The following is an 18,320-nucleotide window of genomic DNA, read 5'->3' as shown; positions in this document are numbered from 1 at the left end:
AAGTGTGACATCGGAGGATGTGGTGGATTGAGACACATCCAATGCAAAAAAAAAAAACGGATGTACTACATGACCAAAAGTATGTGGACACCTACTCCTCGAACATCTCATTCCAAAATCATGGGCATTAATATGGATTTGGTCCCCCCCCTTTGCTGCTATAACAGTCTCCACTCTTCTGGGGAGGCTTTCCACTAGATGTTGGAAAATTGCTGCGAGGACTTGCTTCCACTCAGCAATGAGCATTAGTGAGGTTGGGCGATTAAGCCTGGCTCACAGTTGGCCTTCCAATTCATCCCAAAGGTGTTCGATGGGGTTGAGGTCAGGCCTCTGTGCAGGCCAGTCAAGTTCTTCAACACCGATCTCAACAAAGCATTTCTGTAAGAACCTCGTGCATGGGGAAATTGTCATGCTGAAACAGGAAATTGCCATCCCCAAACTTTTACCACAGAATGCTGTAGCATTAAAATTTCCCTTCCACGGGAACTAAGGGGCCGAGCCTGAACCATGAAAAAGCCCCAGGCCATTATTCCTCCTACACCTAACTTTACAGTTGGCACTATGCATTGGAGCAGGTAGCGTTCTCCTGGCATCCGCCAAACCCAGATTTCTCCATCGGACAGTTGGTGAAGTGTGATTCATCACTCCAGAGAATGCGTTTCCTACTGCTCCAGAGTCCAATGGCGGCAAGCTTTACACCACTGCAGCCGACGTTTGGCATTGCGCGTGGGGATCTTAGACATTGCTTCCAGCGGCAGTTTGGAACTCCGTAGTAAGTGTTGCAACTGAGGCCAGAATATTTTTTACACGCTAAGCAATTCAGCACTCGGAGTTTCCGATCTGTGAACTTCTGTGGGGTACCACTTCAGGCTGAGCCGTTGTTGCTCCTAGATGTTTCCACTTCACAACAATGGCACTTACAGCTGACTTGATGGAAAGGTGGCATCCTATGACGGTGCCATGTTGAAAGTCACTGAGCTCTTCAGTAAGGCCATTCTATTGCCAATGTTTGAGCAGTGAGATTGCATGGCTGTGTGCTCGATTTTTATATACCTTTCAGCAACTGGTGTGGCTGAAATAGCCGAATCCACTAAATTGAAGGGGTCTCCACATCTCTCTTAAATTGACAGATTTTTAGGGGGACTTTTGTATTATGCTAATTATACTGAACAAAAATATAAACAACAACTGAAGACTTTAATGAGTTAGTTCATATAAGGAAATCAGCCAATTTAAGTTGTCATTCGGCCCTAAACTATGGATTTCACATGACTGGGAATACAGAAAGGCATTTGTTTTTGAGATACCTTTAAAAGAAATGGTAGGGGCGTGGATCAGAAAACCAGTCAGTATCTGCTGTGACCATTTTCCTCATGCAGCGCAACACATCTCATTCACATAGAGTTGATCAGGCTGTTGATTGTGGCTTGTCCCACTCTTCAATGGCTGTGCAAAGTTGCTTGATATTGGAGGGAGCCGGAACACGCTGTCGTACACGTCGATCCACAGCATCCCAAACATGCCCCATGGGTGAAATGTCTGGGGAAAAAACGGGGACATTTTCAGCTTCCAGGAATTGTGTACAGATCCTTGCGACATGGGGCAGTACATTATAATGCTGAAACATGAGGTGATGGCAGTAGATGAATTGTACGACAATGGGCCCCCGGATCTCATCATGGTATCTCTGTGCATTCCCAGTCATTGATAAAATGCAATGGTGTTCATTGTCTGTAGCTTATGCCTGCCCATACCATAACCCCACCGCCACCATGTGGCACTCTGTTCACAAAGTTGACATCAGCAAACCACTTGCCCACACAACACCATACGCTTTGTCTGAGGTTGTGAGGCTGGTTGGACGTACTGCCAAGTTCTCTAGAACAACGTTCGGAGCAGTTTATCGAAGGGAAATGGAAATTCAATTATCTTGCAACCGCTCTGGTGGACATTCCTGCAGTCAGCATTCCAATTGCACGCTCCCTCAAAATGCGAAAACAAAATTTGAGTGGCCTTTTATTGTCCCCAGCACAAGGTGCACCAGTGTTATGAGCATGCTCTTTAATCAGCTTCTTGATATGCCACACCTGTCAGGTGGAGGGATTATCTTGGCAAAGGAAAAAGGCTCAGTAAGAGGGACACATTTGTGCACAGAATGAGAGAGATTTTTTAATTATGGAACATTTCTGGGTTCTTTTATATCAGCTCATGGATCATGGGAACAACACTTTACATGTTGCATTTATATTTTTGTTTAGTGTATATTTAGGGGGTTCCACTCTTCTTTTTTTAAACAATGGCGTTAGCATGACTGGTGGAAGTTTAATATTTGCACTTATAATTATGACCATAAACAGCTTTGTGTGCATTGGAATGGTCTCAGGAAGCCAATGTTTACATTTCGGCCAATAGGAAGGAGCACCTGAACTTCCATTTACAGTAAGTCTTTATTCGATAAAGGAGAAGAAGCACCTTTTAGTGAAGTGTTACTCATCGGGAAGCTCTCTAAGTGCCTGGGTCCTGCTGATTCTCCATATGTGTGCATTTCCAGTAAGAGATTCAATACGGAGGTTGCCATGAAACTTGGTTTTACATTTGAACCACATTGTGTATAGTGCGGTGATGTCTATCTTGTAGTTTTATTCTGATACGTTTCAAGAATGAAAAGACCATTTGATGCAAAAGTGTTTCATTGTAGACATTGCTTGTATTTTAACATCATTGTCCTCCACAGAAGAGATGTATAATACATTGAATTACTTTCAAATTAGTAAAAATGAAAAAATATATAAAATGTGTTACGCTATAAAATCAGAGAAAAACATTTAACACAAGTTATTCTTAAAACTAAGACCACTTTAGTAGGCGGTCTTACAATGAGATGGCTAGTAGATAGTTCGCCACCTAGTGGTTATCTATAACTACAACAACATTGAATGTTTAGAAAATATTTGGTATAGAGCTGGTAAACCTGATGCATCCCCACATTTTTTTTAAAGTAAATTGTGGGCATGGTGATTCAAACGGTCTATTGGCCTATCTCACTTGACCTAGGCACAACTCATATATAGTACACAATAGCTTTCCTTTACCACCAGTAGATGAAAAGTATTTACCTTTAAGCATAAATGGATAGTACACATCTATTACATTCAATTAATGATATATGATATATACCGGATGCAAAGAGTACTTTGAGAATTGACTGAGGCATATAAAGTGCTTGTTGTTTGATGAGGCAAGGTAAGCTGTTAGTTTCACTTTGAGAAAGACCAAACAGATTGTACTGTTTACCATCAGGTTGAAATAAATCATTTAAGACCATCTTTATATCTCTGCACCAATTCCACAGTAGGCTAAACAACTGCTTTATCAGTGGGATCCACAGTTAGATGGAATACTAATTAACTGGTTTTTTTTCCTCCATTGCAATGAGAGCGTTTAAGCTATGTACAGCAGTACAATAACATATTGCTAGTTCAATGTATGTACACATAGGAGCATAGACATTCCAGAGTGGAAGTAAGAGTTTCAAGTGGTTGGTTCCTGGTTTGTTGTGTTGCCATTTAAGCGGATCTGATCAAGGCTTCATTTCAAAAGACAGTGTTCTCCACCATCCCATAGGCTTCATACAACTCGTTAACAAGATCCTTCTTCTCCTTCTCAGGCAAGAAGCTGGAGTTAGCGGAGTTTATGTTCTGGAAAACAAGGTGAGCGAGAGAGAAACATTCAACCATACAAACAGTGGTAGATTGTATTTCACAGTATTAAACCACAATGCCAAATTGGAATAAGAGTTCAAATTTGCTTTGTACCAGTCTCTTGAATTCCTCCTCAGTGAAACCCATGTACTTCTGGGCAGTGCTGTAGTCTAAGTGCAGGCTGGAGTTGAAAATCAAAGGGTCATCTGTGTTCAGGGAGTAGTTGGCCTTATCCTTCCTGAATCTACACACACACACACCACACACAGACGTCATTCCGAGGCGATGAAGTAAACCTTAACAAAAATGAAACAAGCTGAGCCTGTAACTGCGATCTTCATGAATTGGTGAAAACTTGATCCAAAGACGTATCATTCAAATAATATAGGGAGTGAAAGACAGTTTACGTGATGACAGGATGCTCGGTGAAGTCTGGATGACAGGCTCCAGTCAGTCTGCTGGATATGGGACACACCTGAAATCACACAGCATTCCTTCATGTACCTATAGGCGTCAACTTTTTCCAGAAGTGTGCCCTTGCACACTCCCACTCATTGGTTTAAAAAAAACAACAACATATGATTGGTGTAAGTTTCCACCATTGTTAAATCCATGCCAGAAAGTGTAGAAGTGCACACTTCAAAATAAGGAGTGGGTGAATCAGGACGTAGTCAGATGTACTGCTAGCGGATGAGATGTGTGATGTCTCTCCGTGACCACCAGAGGTCCCTGTGCACTAGCTTGCCATACAGGCCTCCATGGTAGGATATACACAATTAGGAACATGACTGCTCTTTCCATGACAGACTGAGCAAGTGAATCCAGGTGAAAGCTATGATCCCTTATTGATGTCACTTGTTAATCCACTTCAATCAGTGTAGATGAGAAGGATGTTTAAGCCATGAGAAAATTGAGACATGAATTGTGTGTGTGTGTGTGTGTGTGTGTGTGTGTGTGTGTGTGTGTGTGTGTGTGTGTGTGTGTGTGTGTGTGTGTGCCATTCAGAGGGTGTGGTAGTAAGTCCCAGGCGCACCGGTTTGAGTGTCAAGAACTGCAACCCTGCTGGGTTTGTCACTCTCAACAGTTTCCTGTGTGCATCAACAATGGTCCACCAATCAAAGGACATCTTGACAACTGTGGGAAGCATCGGAGTCAACATGGGCCAGCATACCTACGGAACACTTTCAACACCTTGTAGAGTCCACGCCCCAACGAATTGAGGCAAAAGGGGGTGCAACTCAATATTAAGGAAGGTGTTTCTAATGTTTTGTACACAGTGTGTATGGCTTGTTTTATGAGATAAAGTGAGTGATTGGCTTGTTTTATGAGATAAAGTGAGTGATACATCATGTAATATACTGTGTCTACAAAGCTCAATGTAACTTTCATTACAGGTGAAAAGTAACGTGCACATTCTTACCTCAAAATGCATGTTCTGCTCCAGGAGCTGTTTGTACAACACTTGATCCTTCAGTGTGTTGTATCCATGTCCTACTCTCTCTGCTTTCAGGACCTCCACAGCCTGAAGAAGACATCAGATATGGGTCACCAAGCAGTTCAAAGGCATGGCAGAGAAATCACGTTAAAGATGTTTTGGGCTGAGGAGGGGTATTTCTCTCCCCGCTCTGCTCTCAAGTACATTGTTATCCGCTCATATGGGAGTAATAAAAGACCTAGTGCCCAAACTTGTGATTATTATATATTTTTTCTATCATTATTTTTCTATTATTATTTTTTTCATTGTGATATATCAATGGGTGCTGCAGAACCCTCAGCCCCCCTACTTTCCGCGGCTATGCACAAAAAGGTACAAATATTTTCATTTACACGTCAACAGAACTACTGGCTGTTGGGTAAATCCATATGATTTCAACGAAACCTTCCTTCCGTACATGTCTGCCCATGGAAGAAGTGGTGAGAAAGGGACTTCTTGGACCTGATTTTCAAAACATAGAAGTGCTTAAAGTTGACCCATTTTTGCATACCCCACCCTACTAGGAGACATCCATTGTCTTCATCACTGGAAAAGATCAATGGTTGAGTTTGATACAGTGCCTTCAGAAAGGATTCAAACCCCTTGACTTGTTCCACATTTTGTTGTGTTACAGCCTAAAATTAAAATGGATTAAATTGCGATTTTTTTGTTCGATTCTTTTTTTTTTTTTTTTTCCTGAGGACCTGGTTTTAACCGTGCACAGGGCCTGCCTAGGATCTGAAGGAGGGTGTCAGGCGGGTGATTACAGTGTTCCGAACAGAGACAGATAAATAGGCTGAGACTGATATTTCTTAGAAAAAAAACATTTGAGAGAGAGAGAGAGAAAACGGAGTTCAGAGGGGACTGCCAACTGACGTTAACATCCAAATCTGTGTGTATCGGATGATGACTAGGGTCAGTATGACCAATTAACAATGGCATCCAAACCTGTGGGAGCTGGTTATGATCAAAAGAACGCGAGTATCCAAATCTGTGTGTACCGGATGTATAGCTAGAACCTTGGGGGGGGGGGGGGGGGGGGGGCGAATGACCATCCAAACCTGTGTGAGCCGGATGGAAACTAGACTTCCAAACTAGATTTCCTATGTGATAATATATTGATTCTGTGAAGATATGAAAAAAAACATGAACGAGAAAAAGTGTGATTAATCGATTAGTAATACTGGGAGTACATTGAGATGCAACTTAAACAACCCATATGTAGAAGTACGTACTCTAGTTTCAAGAGTGGTCTCTTTATGGATCATTTATTAGAGATCATTATATGACTGTCTACAGGATCTGGGAGATAGTCTCAGAAAAAGACTGGCATATATTAAAACCCTGAGGAAAGAGGAGCGGAAATAAATTCATAGAAGAGAGGGACACGAACAAAGCCATAAAAACACTAATAGAAGCGCACAAGCATTCTACCAATTCGGCCCTGCTGAAAGAAAAATTCCAATCTTAGAGAATTCAGGGCTGTAATTGTGAGTTGGCAGAAGAAGAATCATTAGCTCAATACACCAGTGCATTGATGTTAGAGTTCTATCAGTGTAATCGCATTAGCTGTACTATTTGTGAAGTCATTTGAGTATGGACATTGTGAAATGGGTTACTTGGTAAGTTCGCTTTGGCTATTGCTGGTTGAATATAGCCAGCATCGGTAAACGTTAGGGACGTAATTTAAATTATCGCCAGCAGCACAGTTAGTCACCAACATTTCAAATAAACATGAAAAAAGCCTAATCAGCTCTGCTAGGTGAGTAGAATGGAGAGGGAAGATGTATTCTCTTTTTCGTGTCTGGAAGTAGCGTTAGCTAGCAAGCTAGCCAACTTTAGCCAGTTAGCTTGGATGTGAGGCAAGAAAAGTATTATATTTTGTGAGATCAGAAAGTTTGGATCAAACCTGCTCCTTAGCATATTTTGGGGTTGAATAATCTTTGTTAGAATCAAGGAAAGTGGATATTACCATATTATAATTGACAATATAAACTCAGCAAAAAAATAAATTTCCTCTCACTATCAACTGCACTTATTTTCAGCAAACTTAACATGTGTAAATATTTGTATGAACATAACAAGATTCAACAACTGAGACATAAACTGAACAAATTCCACAGACATGTGACTAACAGAAGTGGAATAATGTGTCCCTAAACGAAGGGGAGTCAAAATCAAAAGTAACAGTCAGTATCTGGTGTGGCCACCAGCTGCATTAAGTACTGCTGTGCGTCTTCTCCTCATGGACTGTACCAGATTTGCCAGTTCTTGCTGTGAGATGTTACCCCACTTTCACCAAGGCACCTGCAAGTTCCCGGACATTTCTGGGGGGGGGGGGGGAATGGCCCTAGCCCTCACCCGCCAATCCAACAGGTCCCAGACGTCCGGGCTCTTCGCTGGCCATGGCAGAACACGGACATTGCTGTCTTACAGGAAATCACACACAGAACAAGCAGTATGGCTGGTGGCATTGTCATGCTGGAGGGTCATGTCAGGATGAGCCTGCAGGAAGGGTACCACATGAGGGAGGAGGATGTCTTCCCTGTAACGGACAGCGTTGAGATTGCCTGCAATGACAACAAGCTCAGTCCGATGATGCTGTGACACACCGCCCCAGACCATGACGGACCCTCCACCTCCAAATTGATCCCTCTCCAGAGTACAGGCCTCGGTGTAACGCTTATTCCTTCAACAATAAACGTGAATCTGACATCACCCCTGGTGAGACAAAACCGCAACTCATCAGTGAAGAACACTTTTTGCCAGTCCTGTCTGGTCCAGCCACGGTGATTTTGTGCCCATAGGCGACGTTTTTGCCGGTGATGTCTGGTGAGGACCTGCCTTACAACAGGCCTACAAGCCCTCAGTCCAGCTTCTCTCAGCGTATTGCAGACAGTCTGAGCACTGATGGAGGGATTGTGCATCCCTGGTGTAACTTGGGCAGTTGTTGTTGCCATCCTGTACCTATCCCACAGGTGTGATGTTCGGATGTACCGATCCTGTGCAGGTGTTGTTACACGTGGTCTGCCACTGCGAGGACGATCAGCTGTCCGTCCTGTCTCCCTGTAGCGCTGTCTTAGGCGTCTCACAATACGGACATTGCAATTTATTACCCTGGCCACATTTGCAGTCCTCGTGTCTCCTTGCAGCATGCCTAAGGAACGTTCACGCAGATGAGCAGGGACCATGGGCATCTTTCTTTTGGTGTTTTTCAGAGTAAGTAGAAAGGCCTCTTTAGTGTCCTAATTTTACATAACTGTGACCTTAATTGCCTACCGTCTGTACCATTCCACAGGTGCATGCTCATTAACTGTTTACTGAGCAGCCCCATGTTATAGACAGAAGCATGCTACAGGGCAGACCAATCCGAACTTCTCTCGGCAAGTCCAGCCCATCCATTATTTCAGACAATCATGGCTAGAGGGAAGGTTCCTGCATTTTTCTGTGGCTAAACCAATTAGGCTCATAATTTGACCATTTTATTTGTATTTACAGATGGCATACAGGTTTGTTATTAAGGCACATGAAAGTTAACATGTTCCACAAGGCATTTCTGCCCCCCAAAAAACACATTTTCCTCAAATAAATAAATAAAAACTTGAAATGTCTCTCCTGTGCAGTAGTGACGTGCAACGTAAGCCTAGCTTATTGAAACGGGTCACATTTTTGTAAAAACGGTTTTACCACCACCGTTTCTAAGCTTTTAAATACCCATAGACTTCCAATCCTTGCGCTAATGTTAGTTAGCATTGCCTCGCAAAACTACCTCCAACTCCCTTCATTCTGGACACAGAGACATAACAATGGTATCCACAAAATCATCTGACTCTGGGGAAGTAGATAAAGGGCCTCATTGCCAAAATTCTGAAGTAACCCTTTAAGGGAAAAAAAGTAACTTTCTGAGCACTTCTACAATGGGCAAATATGTATGGAAGGCTTCGTTCTAATCAAAAGGGGTGCTGTCAAAAAGGGATTGAATTCAAATGAGTTCACACTACGCCTGGTAATATGCTGTCTTTGGTTGCAACATTTTAAAAGATGGCTTCCATAGAATGGAAGTCACATAGGCTAGCGAAGACTTTCCGGGAGACATGAAATTGGATAGTGTGATGTGTGTACTGAGTTGTTTAGTTGTTTCCATCTGAAATACATATTTAAGTTGTTATAAAAGGTTTTCACAATGCAATCACTTATAACATAATAACGCTGCTGTGTGTTGAGCAGTAGAGGAAGTCTTGGGTCAAGCTGAACAGCCAGTAGACATGTCATTTAAAATTGACATATTTAGTGTTCCCCAAAGACTATAGAGGAATTGAAAGCTCACCTCTTTCACCACCGAGGCAGGGCCCACCTCTCCTGCATGGACTGTTCTATGGATCCCACATCTCGCTGCTTCCTGTCAACAAGGTCAATCAAGGTCAATGAAAAGCATCAACACCAAGTTAACCAGAGAACTATCTGGGTTTTACATTAGCAATGCATTTAGTTCCCGACCTAAATACTTTTCATTGTCTTGAAACTATGTAATTATACATGGATGACCTACAGTCACAAGATTGTTCCAAGACCTCAGAGATTCCAAGAGCTTGTGCTATTGTCACGAGTAGGGAGATATCTTTTATTTTTTTGCCAAGGGCTAGACTGAAAAGGACTACATCTCACCAACAACATTTGAGAAACATCAGATTTTGACAAACCCCAGCATCGCTTCTAAAATTAAAAAAAAAAAAATCCATCTAGAGCTTGTTCAGTTATGTTAACAGTCTGTATTAGTGCAGTGCTCTCTTTTAATACTCTCTTAAGGCCAGTTGCCCAGATGCAGATGGAGCTTAGTCCTGGCCTAAAAGGCATCCTTATATTCAATGGAGATTCTCCATTGAAAGTGCCATTTAGTCCAGGACTAGGCTTAATCTGGCTCTGAGATACCAGCCCCTAGTATTTTGCCCTGGCATGTCCAAATGTATCACTCCAGCCTCTGATCACTTACCACAGTGTTTCCAGATATTGTCCTGAGGGAATGATTTTAACGGTCTCATATTTATTTACACCACAAACATGGAAAATAGATCTATGCAAGCAGTACGAACGTAATTCTTGTTGAAATGACATATGTTGACTTTTGGTCGGCTTGTTATTACTACATTTATTACCGACTTATAGTATTTCTAAAGTTGTCCCACTTTACCACATCGCAAATAGTTTTATTGCTGAAAGTCCTTTGTTATTCTTAAGAAAGTTTTTGGGTTTCAAGAAATGGCTCACAAGAATGATCTCGACATCAAATGTGTCTCTAAAGTGACCGTCATGCCTCTATGTACTGAATGGGTTCTACTACAGAGTAACTCCATTCATTATAATGACAAGAAAGGTGCAAGTAATTGGCCCGTTAGGAAATACATCAACCAATTGCAGGACTTAAATGTCTGCGGTTCTGCAACATGTCCGGATGTTCTGCAACATCGGTTCTGCAACAATCAAATGTGAATAATTCTTAGTGTTTTCAGTAAACCTTCGCTCTATGCTCCCACTCTTTTAAGTTTTGAGAAAGTTGGAGTTTGAGCTCTCACCTTTAAGCCATACAACCTAGCTTGGTATGCTACATGATAGTAGTATACGATATCCATACGATGTGCTAAAGACAACTCTAGTCCTTTAGCATTTCCGTTAACCATGCATGCTTGCATGACAATGATAAAACAGTTGACTAGAGCACATACAGTATGAATTGGATAGGAGGGATTCAAAGTTAGGCAGTTACCTCATAGGCCATCCTGTGTCCTGGGAAGGCCTCACAGTTGAGTGACTCGTCTCCTGCCAGATCAATAGCCACCACTCCGTTCTTCTTATACTTCTTACACAACTCCACCACGTCCATGGACCAGCCTGTGCAACGCAACACACACGTTTATTAGCAGTAGCAACCCAGTAAGGTCAAACAGATTAGATTTTTTTTTTAAACGCATAATGTATGATTTCTGGGAATGTTTTTGAAGTGTTTTCATGCTAGATTTATGACCTAATGGTTATCTAAATAGTCTACTGCAGTCCACGAATGTGTAATATGCCAAGCATCTCAGTAAAAGCTCAAAGTAATAGTTGAAAAGGTCAAATTGTCCAGTTAAACTTAAAAGCAGAATCAAAATCCCCAAAACTGACTACAGAGCACTGTTCACTGGAATGTCTGCCTAAAATAGCCACTGACATTTTGTTACATGTAATTACAAATACAGATACTATGCTCTGGTAAGTCAGAAAGTTACATCAATCCAAATGACTTAACTAATACCTACAGCGTTTCCCAAACTCAAGGGGTGCCCGTTTTGGTTTTTGCCCTAACACTACACAGCTAAATCAAGTAATAAACTAACCAGCAAGCTTTGGTCTTTTGAATCAGCTGTGTGGCCAAAACCAAAACGGGCACCCCTTGGGGTCCCGAGGACCGAGTTTGGGAAGCCCTGAAAGGGGATCTTTTGTATGGAAGACAATGCTAGCTCCATTCTGTACTGTAACATAGAAGATGAGACTTGCAATTGTTCATTCAGTGATACAATACACAAACAAGAGCCCCTTTTTTACTGTCTGCAAATGGTAACATCAGCTAAGGAGAAAAATAAATAAATGTGCACAGCATCACAACCATCGTCAAGTATAGATCAACACAGTTGAGTGGGGATGGAATGAAACGAGAGACAGTCGGAAAATGACGACAACAGAAAGTGTGGGAGGTGTTTTTAAATGTGAGATGTTTTGGCTTGCAACCTCCTACAGTGTGATAAGGATCACAGACATTAACTACAGACAACGAGGAGGGGATGAGTCGTGCCAGACAGACAGGACAGGAGCATGAACAGGACAGTGAGGGCATTACTTGGCATGTGGCGCATGCAGCACAGAATGGACCTGGCTTTGATCTTGTACGCCTTCTCTCCCTCGGCCAGTCCCTGGTTCACCAAGTGAACCACCTCATCTGGGCTCAGGTCACCTCTGGGAGAAGAGAGCGAGTGAAATCAAGATTGCGAGAATCCTTGAATGCATTTCTATGTTTAATGTTATACGTTTTGAGCTCTGAGGACAAGAACAGATACCTACAACTGATATGAACAATACAAAACTCTGCCATTGGAGAGCACAAGGAACTCAAAGAAGTACTGAATTGCACATGTCCATATATTCAAGTGTGACAATCGCTAATGCGGTATGTTTCAAATTCACACTTTTCTGCCAGCTACCTTACCAACTCAGAAAAATATCATATCCGCTTACTCTTCTTGGTTCCATGGAATGGGTTCCACGTCAGTGTTAGCCAGCAAGTGTGGGCTGTATCTAACTTCAACGTAGATGACCCCTTCTTTGGCTTTGTCCTCCACAAACTCGTAAGCTATCCTCTTGATCGCCTCTCTGTCGCCACTGGAAAGGTAATATAAAAATCAGTGGAAGGCCAAGAGAAACAACACGAATATCAACTCAACGATGGCAGGTAAAATGCTAATTGTTAGTCAGCAACAAAGGCCCTACATTGTTGGGGGATTTCCTCAAATGATGCTGATCCAGATACAAATACATTTTTAAAACAACTTGATTTAGGACACACGTAAAACAAAGGAAATGTTCTCGGAACGGCCAACTATTCTTTGCGTCTTTTCTCTCTTTGCCTGCAGGGTTAGTAAAAGGGTGTGTCTCTGAATGGCAGAAGGGTAATCTGATCGTAGATCCTCAGCACACCACAGCAGGAGGACTGAACCAACCCTCCACGTGACCTCTGAACTGCACTTGAACGTACACTGAGCGATTAACTGCTACTGCCAATAGGACTGACTGTCTGGAGGAGAAAATGACATATCATTATCCCTGTAATTATCATTATCCCTGCAATGACGATAAAGGACATAAGATCAGCCTCTGTACAGTATTTGACGAATGACATAGGGGATAATAGAATATTATAGTCATTTGTAATAGTAGTTTCATTGGATTTTGAGTGCATATCATTCTGTTATATTGTGCCCATTTCTGCAACAGTCCCTGTGGAGTAATGGGGATTTTGGAGTGGGGGGAAATGTCTGCAAACTCACTCAGATGTTCCTAGCGTCATTTCCCTCTCGGTTGCTTTTTGACTTCACAACACAGATTCTGTTTCACATCACATGATTGGTCTGAATGTGTGTTGTTCCCCCACCCCCATGCTTATCCATCCACCTACACACACAAAACTCCTGCATGAGCCAAACGCAGCTAGCAAGTTCCCCCATTTTGTTGTTGTCGTGTAGGGGGGGGGGGGGGGGCAACAACAAGGTTTTCAAGCGAAGGACTTGATAAAGAATGCTTTATTCAGCATAACCGCTAGCTAGCAGCTGCTCTGTCCTGGCTAGAGGCTACGACTACAAACCATTATTGTTTCTTTTGATAGTTGTGGGAGGTTGTTGGTTAGCCTGGCAGAGAATTGAAACATCACGTTAGTCTGAGCAGTGGGTGAGGTTTGAGTTTAGATTTTGACTAGGATTGTTGCTTTTTTTCATAAGTACCATCTGGGGTCCAAAATGTAAAATATGTTGGTACTGTAGATTTTGGGTTAAATATAAGGTAGTGTTGTAATGGGAATGGAATACATAACAACCTTGTCTGAGTTCAGTTGGGTGCCAAATAAACACCTGCTGGCATCATGACGTGCTCCTCTGTGCTGCATGATCTGCATTTCAACTAACTGACCCCCTAGTCTGGCCACCAGAGGAAACATTGCATAACACTGTGTCTGTCTGCGTTACATTCACTCACTAACCAGAAAGAAGACCTATCAAGCACTGGTCTTAAAGTGAAGGTACCCCAATTGGGCTGCTATTTAACTCACACAATTCACAATCATTACAAATAACAGTCCCAATACAAAGCTCCCCCTCACTTTCATATTTTAGCCGTAATTTAACAAATGAGGTGATCACGTGTTCTCTAAAAGCTTGTTGATTGCATTGCGTGTCATGCAAATACATTTAAACTCTTGAATCCTAACACACCGTACAGCAGTTCTGATTCTTGTTGAAATAAAACAGGGAAGTAAACAGTACATACAGTACATGTCATCTCCCTGTCATGGCTCTCTACAGATTGAACTTTCATCTCCATCTAAGAGCCATCTGCAATAATAAAGCTGATTAAAGAGCTTGGTGGAGCACAACCTCCTGTAAACTGAACTTGACAGGAACACAAATGAGTCCTGCAGCACCTTGACGTCATCTTGTGCTGTAACACTACCAGCATAAAACAAACTCACCCTAACACTCATTTATCAAGAGATTAATCAAACGCTCACTTTTGAGCAGTGGTCTAAAGTACGTAAGTAAAATTACTTTAAAGTAGTACTTAAGTAGTTGTTTTGGGGGTATCTGTACTTTGATTTACTATTTATATTTCTGCAACAGTCCCTGTGGAGTAAGGGGTATGTTGCAGTGGTGGGAAATGTCTGCAAACTCACTCAGATGTTCCTAGGGTCATTTCCCTCTCTGTTGCTTTTTGACTTCACAACACAGATTCTGTTTCACATCACATGATTGAAAAAAAAAAAAAGACTGCTTCTGGCTTTTACACTGGAAGTGAAAACACGAACGCTTGTTGCTAACTGGCCTGGTCTAAATGCTTTTTGTTCCCCCACCCCCATGCTTATCCATCCATCTAAACACACAAAAATCCTGCATGAGCCAAACGCAGCTATCAAGTTCCCCATTTTGTTGTGTGTTTGTGTGTGTGTGCGGGGGGGGGGGTCGCACCAGACACAACTACAAGGTTTTCAAGGGAAGGACTTGATAAATAATGCTTTACTCAGCATAACCGCTAGCTAGCAGCTGCTCTGTCCTGGCTAGAGGCTACGACTACGACTACAAACCATTATTGCTTCTTTTCATAGTTGTGGGAGGTTGTTGGTTAGTCTGGCAGAGAATAGAAACATCACATGTTAAAATCAAATCAAATGTTATTTGTCACATACGCCGAATACAACAACCTTACAGTGAAATGTTTACCTACAAGCCCTTAACCAACTCTACTTTAAGAAGTTAAGATGTTTGTTTTTTTAAATAAGTGTTCAGGAAAACATTTAAAATAAAAGTAGAAATAATTAAACAGCAGCAGCAAAATAACAAGCAAGGCTATATACAGGGGGTACCGGTACAGAGTCAATGTGCGGGGGCACCGGTTAGTTGAGGTAATTTGTACATGTAGGTTGAGTTAAAGTGACTATGCATAGATTATAAACAAAGAGTAGCAGCAGCGTAAAAGAGGGCTCTGGGTAGCCTTTTGATTAGCTGTTCAGGAGTAGAAGCTGTTAAGCCTTTTGGAACCTCGACTTGGCGCTCCGGTACCACCTGCCGTGAGGTAGCAGAAAGAACATTCTAGGACTAGTGTGGCTGGAGTCTATGACAATTTTTAGAGCCTTCCTCTGACACCGCCTGATATAGAGGTCCTGGATGGCAGGAAGTTTGGCCCCAGTGATGTACTGGTTTGAGGTTAGATTTTTACTAGGATTGTTGCTTTTTTCAAAAGTACCATCTGGGGGGCCAAAATGTGAAATATGTTGGTACTGTAGATTTTGGGTTAAATATAAGGTAGTGTTGTAATGGGAATGGAATACATAACAACCTTGACTCTGTCTGAGTTCAGTTGGTTGCCAAAGAAACACCTGCTGGCATCATGACGTGCTCCTCTGTGCTGCATGATCTGCATTTCAACTAACTGACCCCCTAGTCTGGCCACCAGAGGAAACATTGCATAATACTAACCAGGAAGAAGACCTATCAAGCGCTGGTCTTAAAAGTGAAGGTACCTCAATTGGGCTGCTATTTAACTCACACAATTCACAATCATTACAAATAACAGTCCCAAATGACAGTCTTTAAAAGCTTGTTGATTGCATTGCGTGTCATGCAAACACATTTAAACTCTTAACTCCTAACACACTGTACAGCAGTTATGATTGGTAGTTTAGCCCCTTGACACCATCTTGTGCTGTAACACGTAAAGTACTTAAGTAAAAACACTTCAAAGTACTACTTAAGTAGTTTTTTTGTTATCTGTACTTTGCTTTACTATTTTTTGATTACTTTTACTACATTCCTAAAAAAAACTATTAAAGTACTAGTTACATTTTGAATGCTTAGTAGGTCAGGAAAATGGTCCAATTCATGCAATTATCAAGAGAACATTCCTGATCATCCCTACTGCCTCTGATCTGGCGAACTCACTAAACACAAATAATTTGTTTGTAAATTATGTCTCAGTGTTGGATTGGGCCTCTGGCTATCCATACATTTTAAAACAAGAAAACCGTGCCTTTATATTTGCTAAATATAAAGGATTCAAAATTATTTTGATACTTAAGTATATTTTGGCAATTACATTTACTTTTGATACTTGAGTATATTTAAAACCGAAATACTTTTAGACTTGAACTCAATAAGTATTTTACTGGGTAACTTTCACTTTTACTTGAGTCATTTTCCATTATGGTATCTTTACTTTTTCTCAAGTATGACAATTGGGTACTTTTTCCACCACTGCTATTGAGTTTGACATCGTGAGACAACTTCTCCCGGTGATAACAACAGTATGAAACCAAAAGCTCAGGGGATTCGTGCAGTAGTCAGCATCTCATTCTCTCAGCCATCTTCATGTTCAGGGTACTTACGCAATAACGTGCATATACTCTGCGAACTTGCCGAGGAACTCTGTGAGGGTGGCAGGCTGGTGTATCACACAGATTTGTCTCATGTCCTCCACTGTGTATGCAGGTAGGGGGATCCCACGTCGCCTGGTAAAGACATACAGAAACAGAGGACTTTAAAAGTACAACCAGCAATAGGTAGCCACAGCTGCTCAATGTTCATTTCAATTAATTATATTAATGACTTAAAGGAAATTGCTAGTTCAGAAATAGCCCCATAAATAGGCCTACATGTTCCAAACGAAAGATACTCTAAGAACAATGTGTCACATGAACCTAATAAACCATGTCACTTGAGTCTAATAGTCCTTTTACCAAAGGTAATTGACAGTTAATGCTTAAAGAGAACTTGCAAAACCTGTAATAAAACACACTATTTAAACAAAATACTAAGAATTCAACATGTTTATAGACTTACTTGGCAACGTCTAGGATGGTCTCCACTCGGAGAGCGCCATCAAGATGCACATGCAGCTCAATCTGAAGATGAGACAAAATTCAAAATGTAATGTACTTTAACCTAATGACCTATAGAGTAATTTAGCCTGAATTGAAGTACAGACAATCAGGATGAACTCAAACAAATCAATAAACTAAACATTGGCAACTGAGAGAGCATGTGTTGTTGTGTGATGTGGTTCAATGCAATGTGTTGGCTGGACCACATCTATAACGAATGCAGTGTGCATGACTGGGCACCGTAGTTGTTGCAGTCGGTGAAAAGGCCAGGGATGCCAGAGAAGGTTCAAAGAAGAGCAACTGAGTGCTCGGCCCTTATTCCATCAGAGCTGACAGAGGAAGGTGCTAAATCTTGCCCAGCTACTCTACACCAGCTGACTACAAGGCAGATTGACTGTGGTCACCCCAAGCCCCAGTTACAACTAATAAAACATGACCAGAGGATTCGATTGTAAAGGGAAGGTATATAATGTATCGATTTTGTTATCTTTTGACCGTCTGAGGCACATACTGGATGAGATTGAGAATATAGGTAATGTATTCCTAAAAAATAACAAATCTTCCAAGACGAGCAACAGGAAAGAACCTTGAAAAGTTCTAAGCCATCTTTATCATCTTACAGTTTACAGGTGTTCAAATCCTGTTGCTGCAGTACTATTTTGTTACGACAATACTGGTCAAATTAAGATCCTACGACCTCCCGGGTGGCGCAGTGGTTAAGGGCGCTGTACTGCAGCGCCAGCTGTGCCACCAGAGACTCTGGGTTCGCGCCCAGGCTCTGTCGTAACCGGCCGCGACCGGGAGGTCCGTGGGGCGACGCACAATTAGCCTAGCGTCGTCTGGGTTAGGGAGGGTTTGGCCGGTAGGGATATCCTTGTCTCATCATGCACCAGTGACTCCTTTGGCGGGCCGGGCGCAGTGTGCGCTAACCAAGGTTGCCAGGTGCACAGTGTTTCCTCTGACACATTGGTGCGGC

The 18,320-nt window shown here is 42.0% G+C and overlaps 1 protein-coding gene across 1 annotated transcript in view; it reads right to left on the bottom strand.

Annotated features, from left to right (window-relative positions):
• Window positions 1-2,672: 2,672 nt before the first annotated feature.
• Window positions 2,673-18,320, bottom strand: part of LOC135528412 (adenosine deaminase-like) — a 32,922-nt gene continuing 17,274 nt past the window's right edge. The window contains exons 2-11 of the mRNA XM_064957473.1: window positions 17,304-17,365; window positions 16,850-16,972; window positions 12,442-12,585; window positions 12,047-12,162; window positions 10,937-11,061; window positions 9,503-9,574; window positions 5,122-5,223; window positions 4,109-4,176; window positions 3,816-3,945; window positions 2,673-3,698 (exon numbers count right to left, since the gene is read on the bottom strand). Coding sequence (XP_064813545.1) covers window positions 3,594-3,698; window positions 3,816-3,945; window positions 4,109-4,176; window positions 5,122-5,223; window positions 9,503-9,574; window positions 10,937-11,061; window positions 12,047-12,162; window positions 12,442-12,585; window positions 16,850-16,972; window positions 17,304-17,365 — 1,047 coding nt within the window. The 3' untranslated portion in view covers window positions 2,673-3,593. The remainder of the gene's footprint in view (window positions 3,699-3,815; window positions 3,946-4,108; window positions 4,177-5,121; window positions 5,224-9,502; window positions 9,575-10,936; window positions 11,062-12,046; window positions 12,163-12,441; window positions 12,586-16,849; window positions 16,973-17,303; window positions 17,366-18,320) is intronic.

Source organism: Oncorhynchus masou, chromosome 33 (genome assembly GCF_036934945.1).
Source record: "Oncorhynchus masou masou isolate Uvic2021 chromosome 33, UVic_Omas_1.1, whole genome shotgun sequence".
Taxonomy (NCBI): Eukaryota; Metazoa; Chordata; class Actinopteri; order Salmoniformes; family Salmonidae; genus Oncorhynchus; species Oncorhynchus masou.
This window is presented reverse-complemented; position numbering and strand designations above follow the sequence as displayed.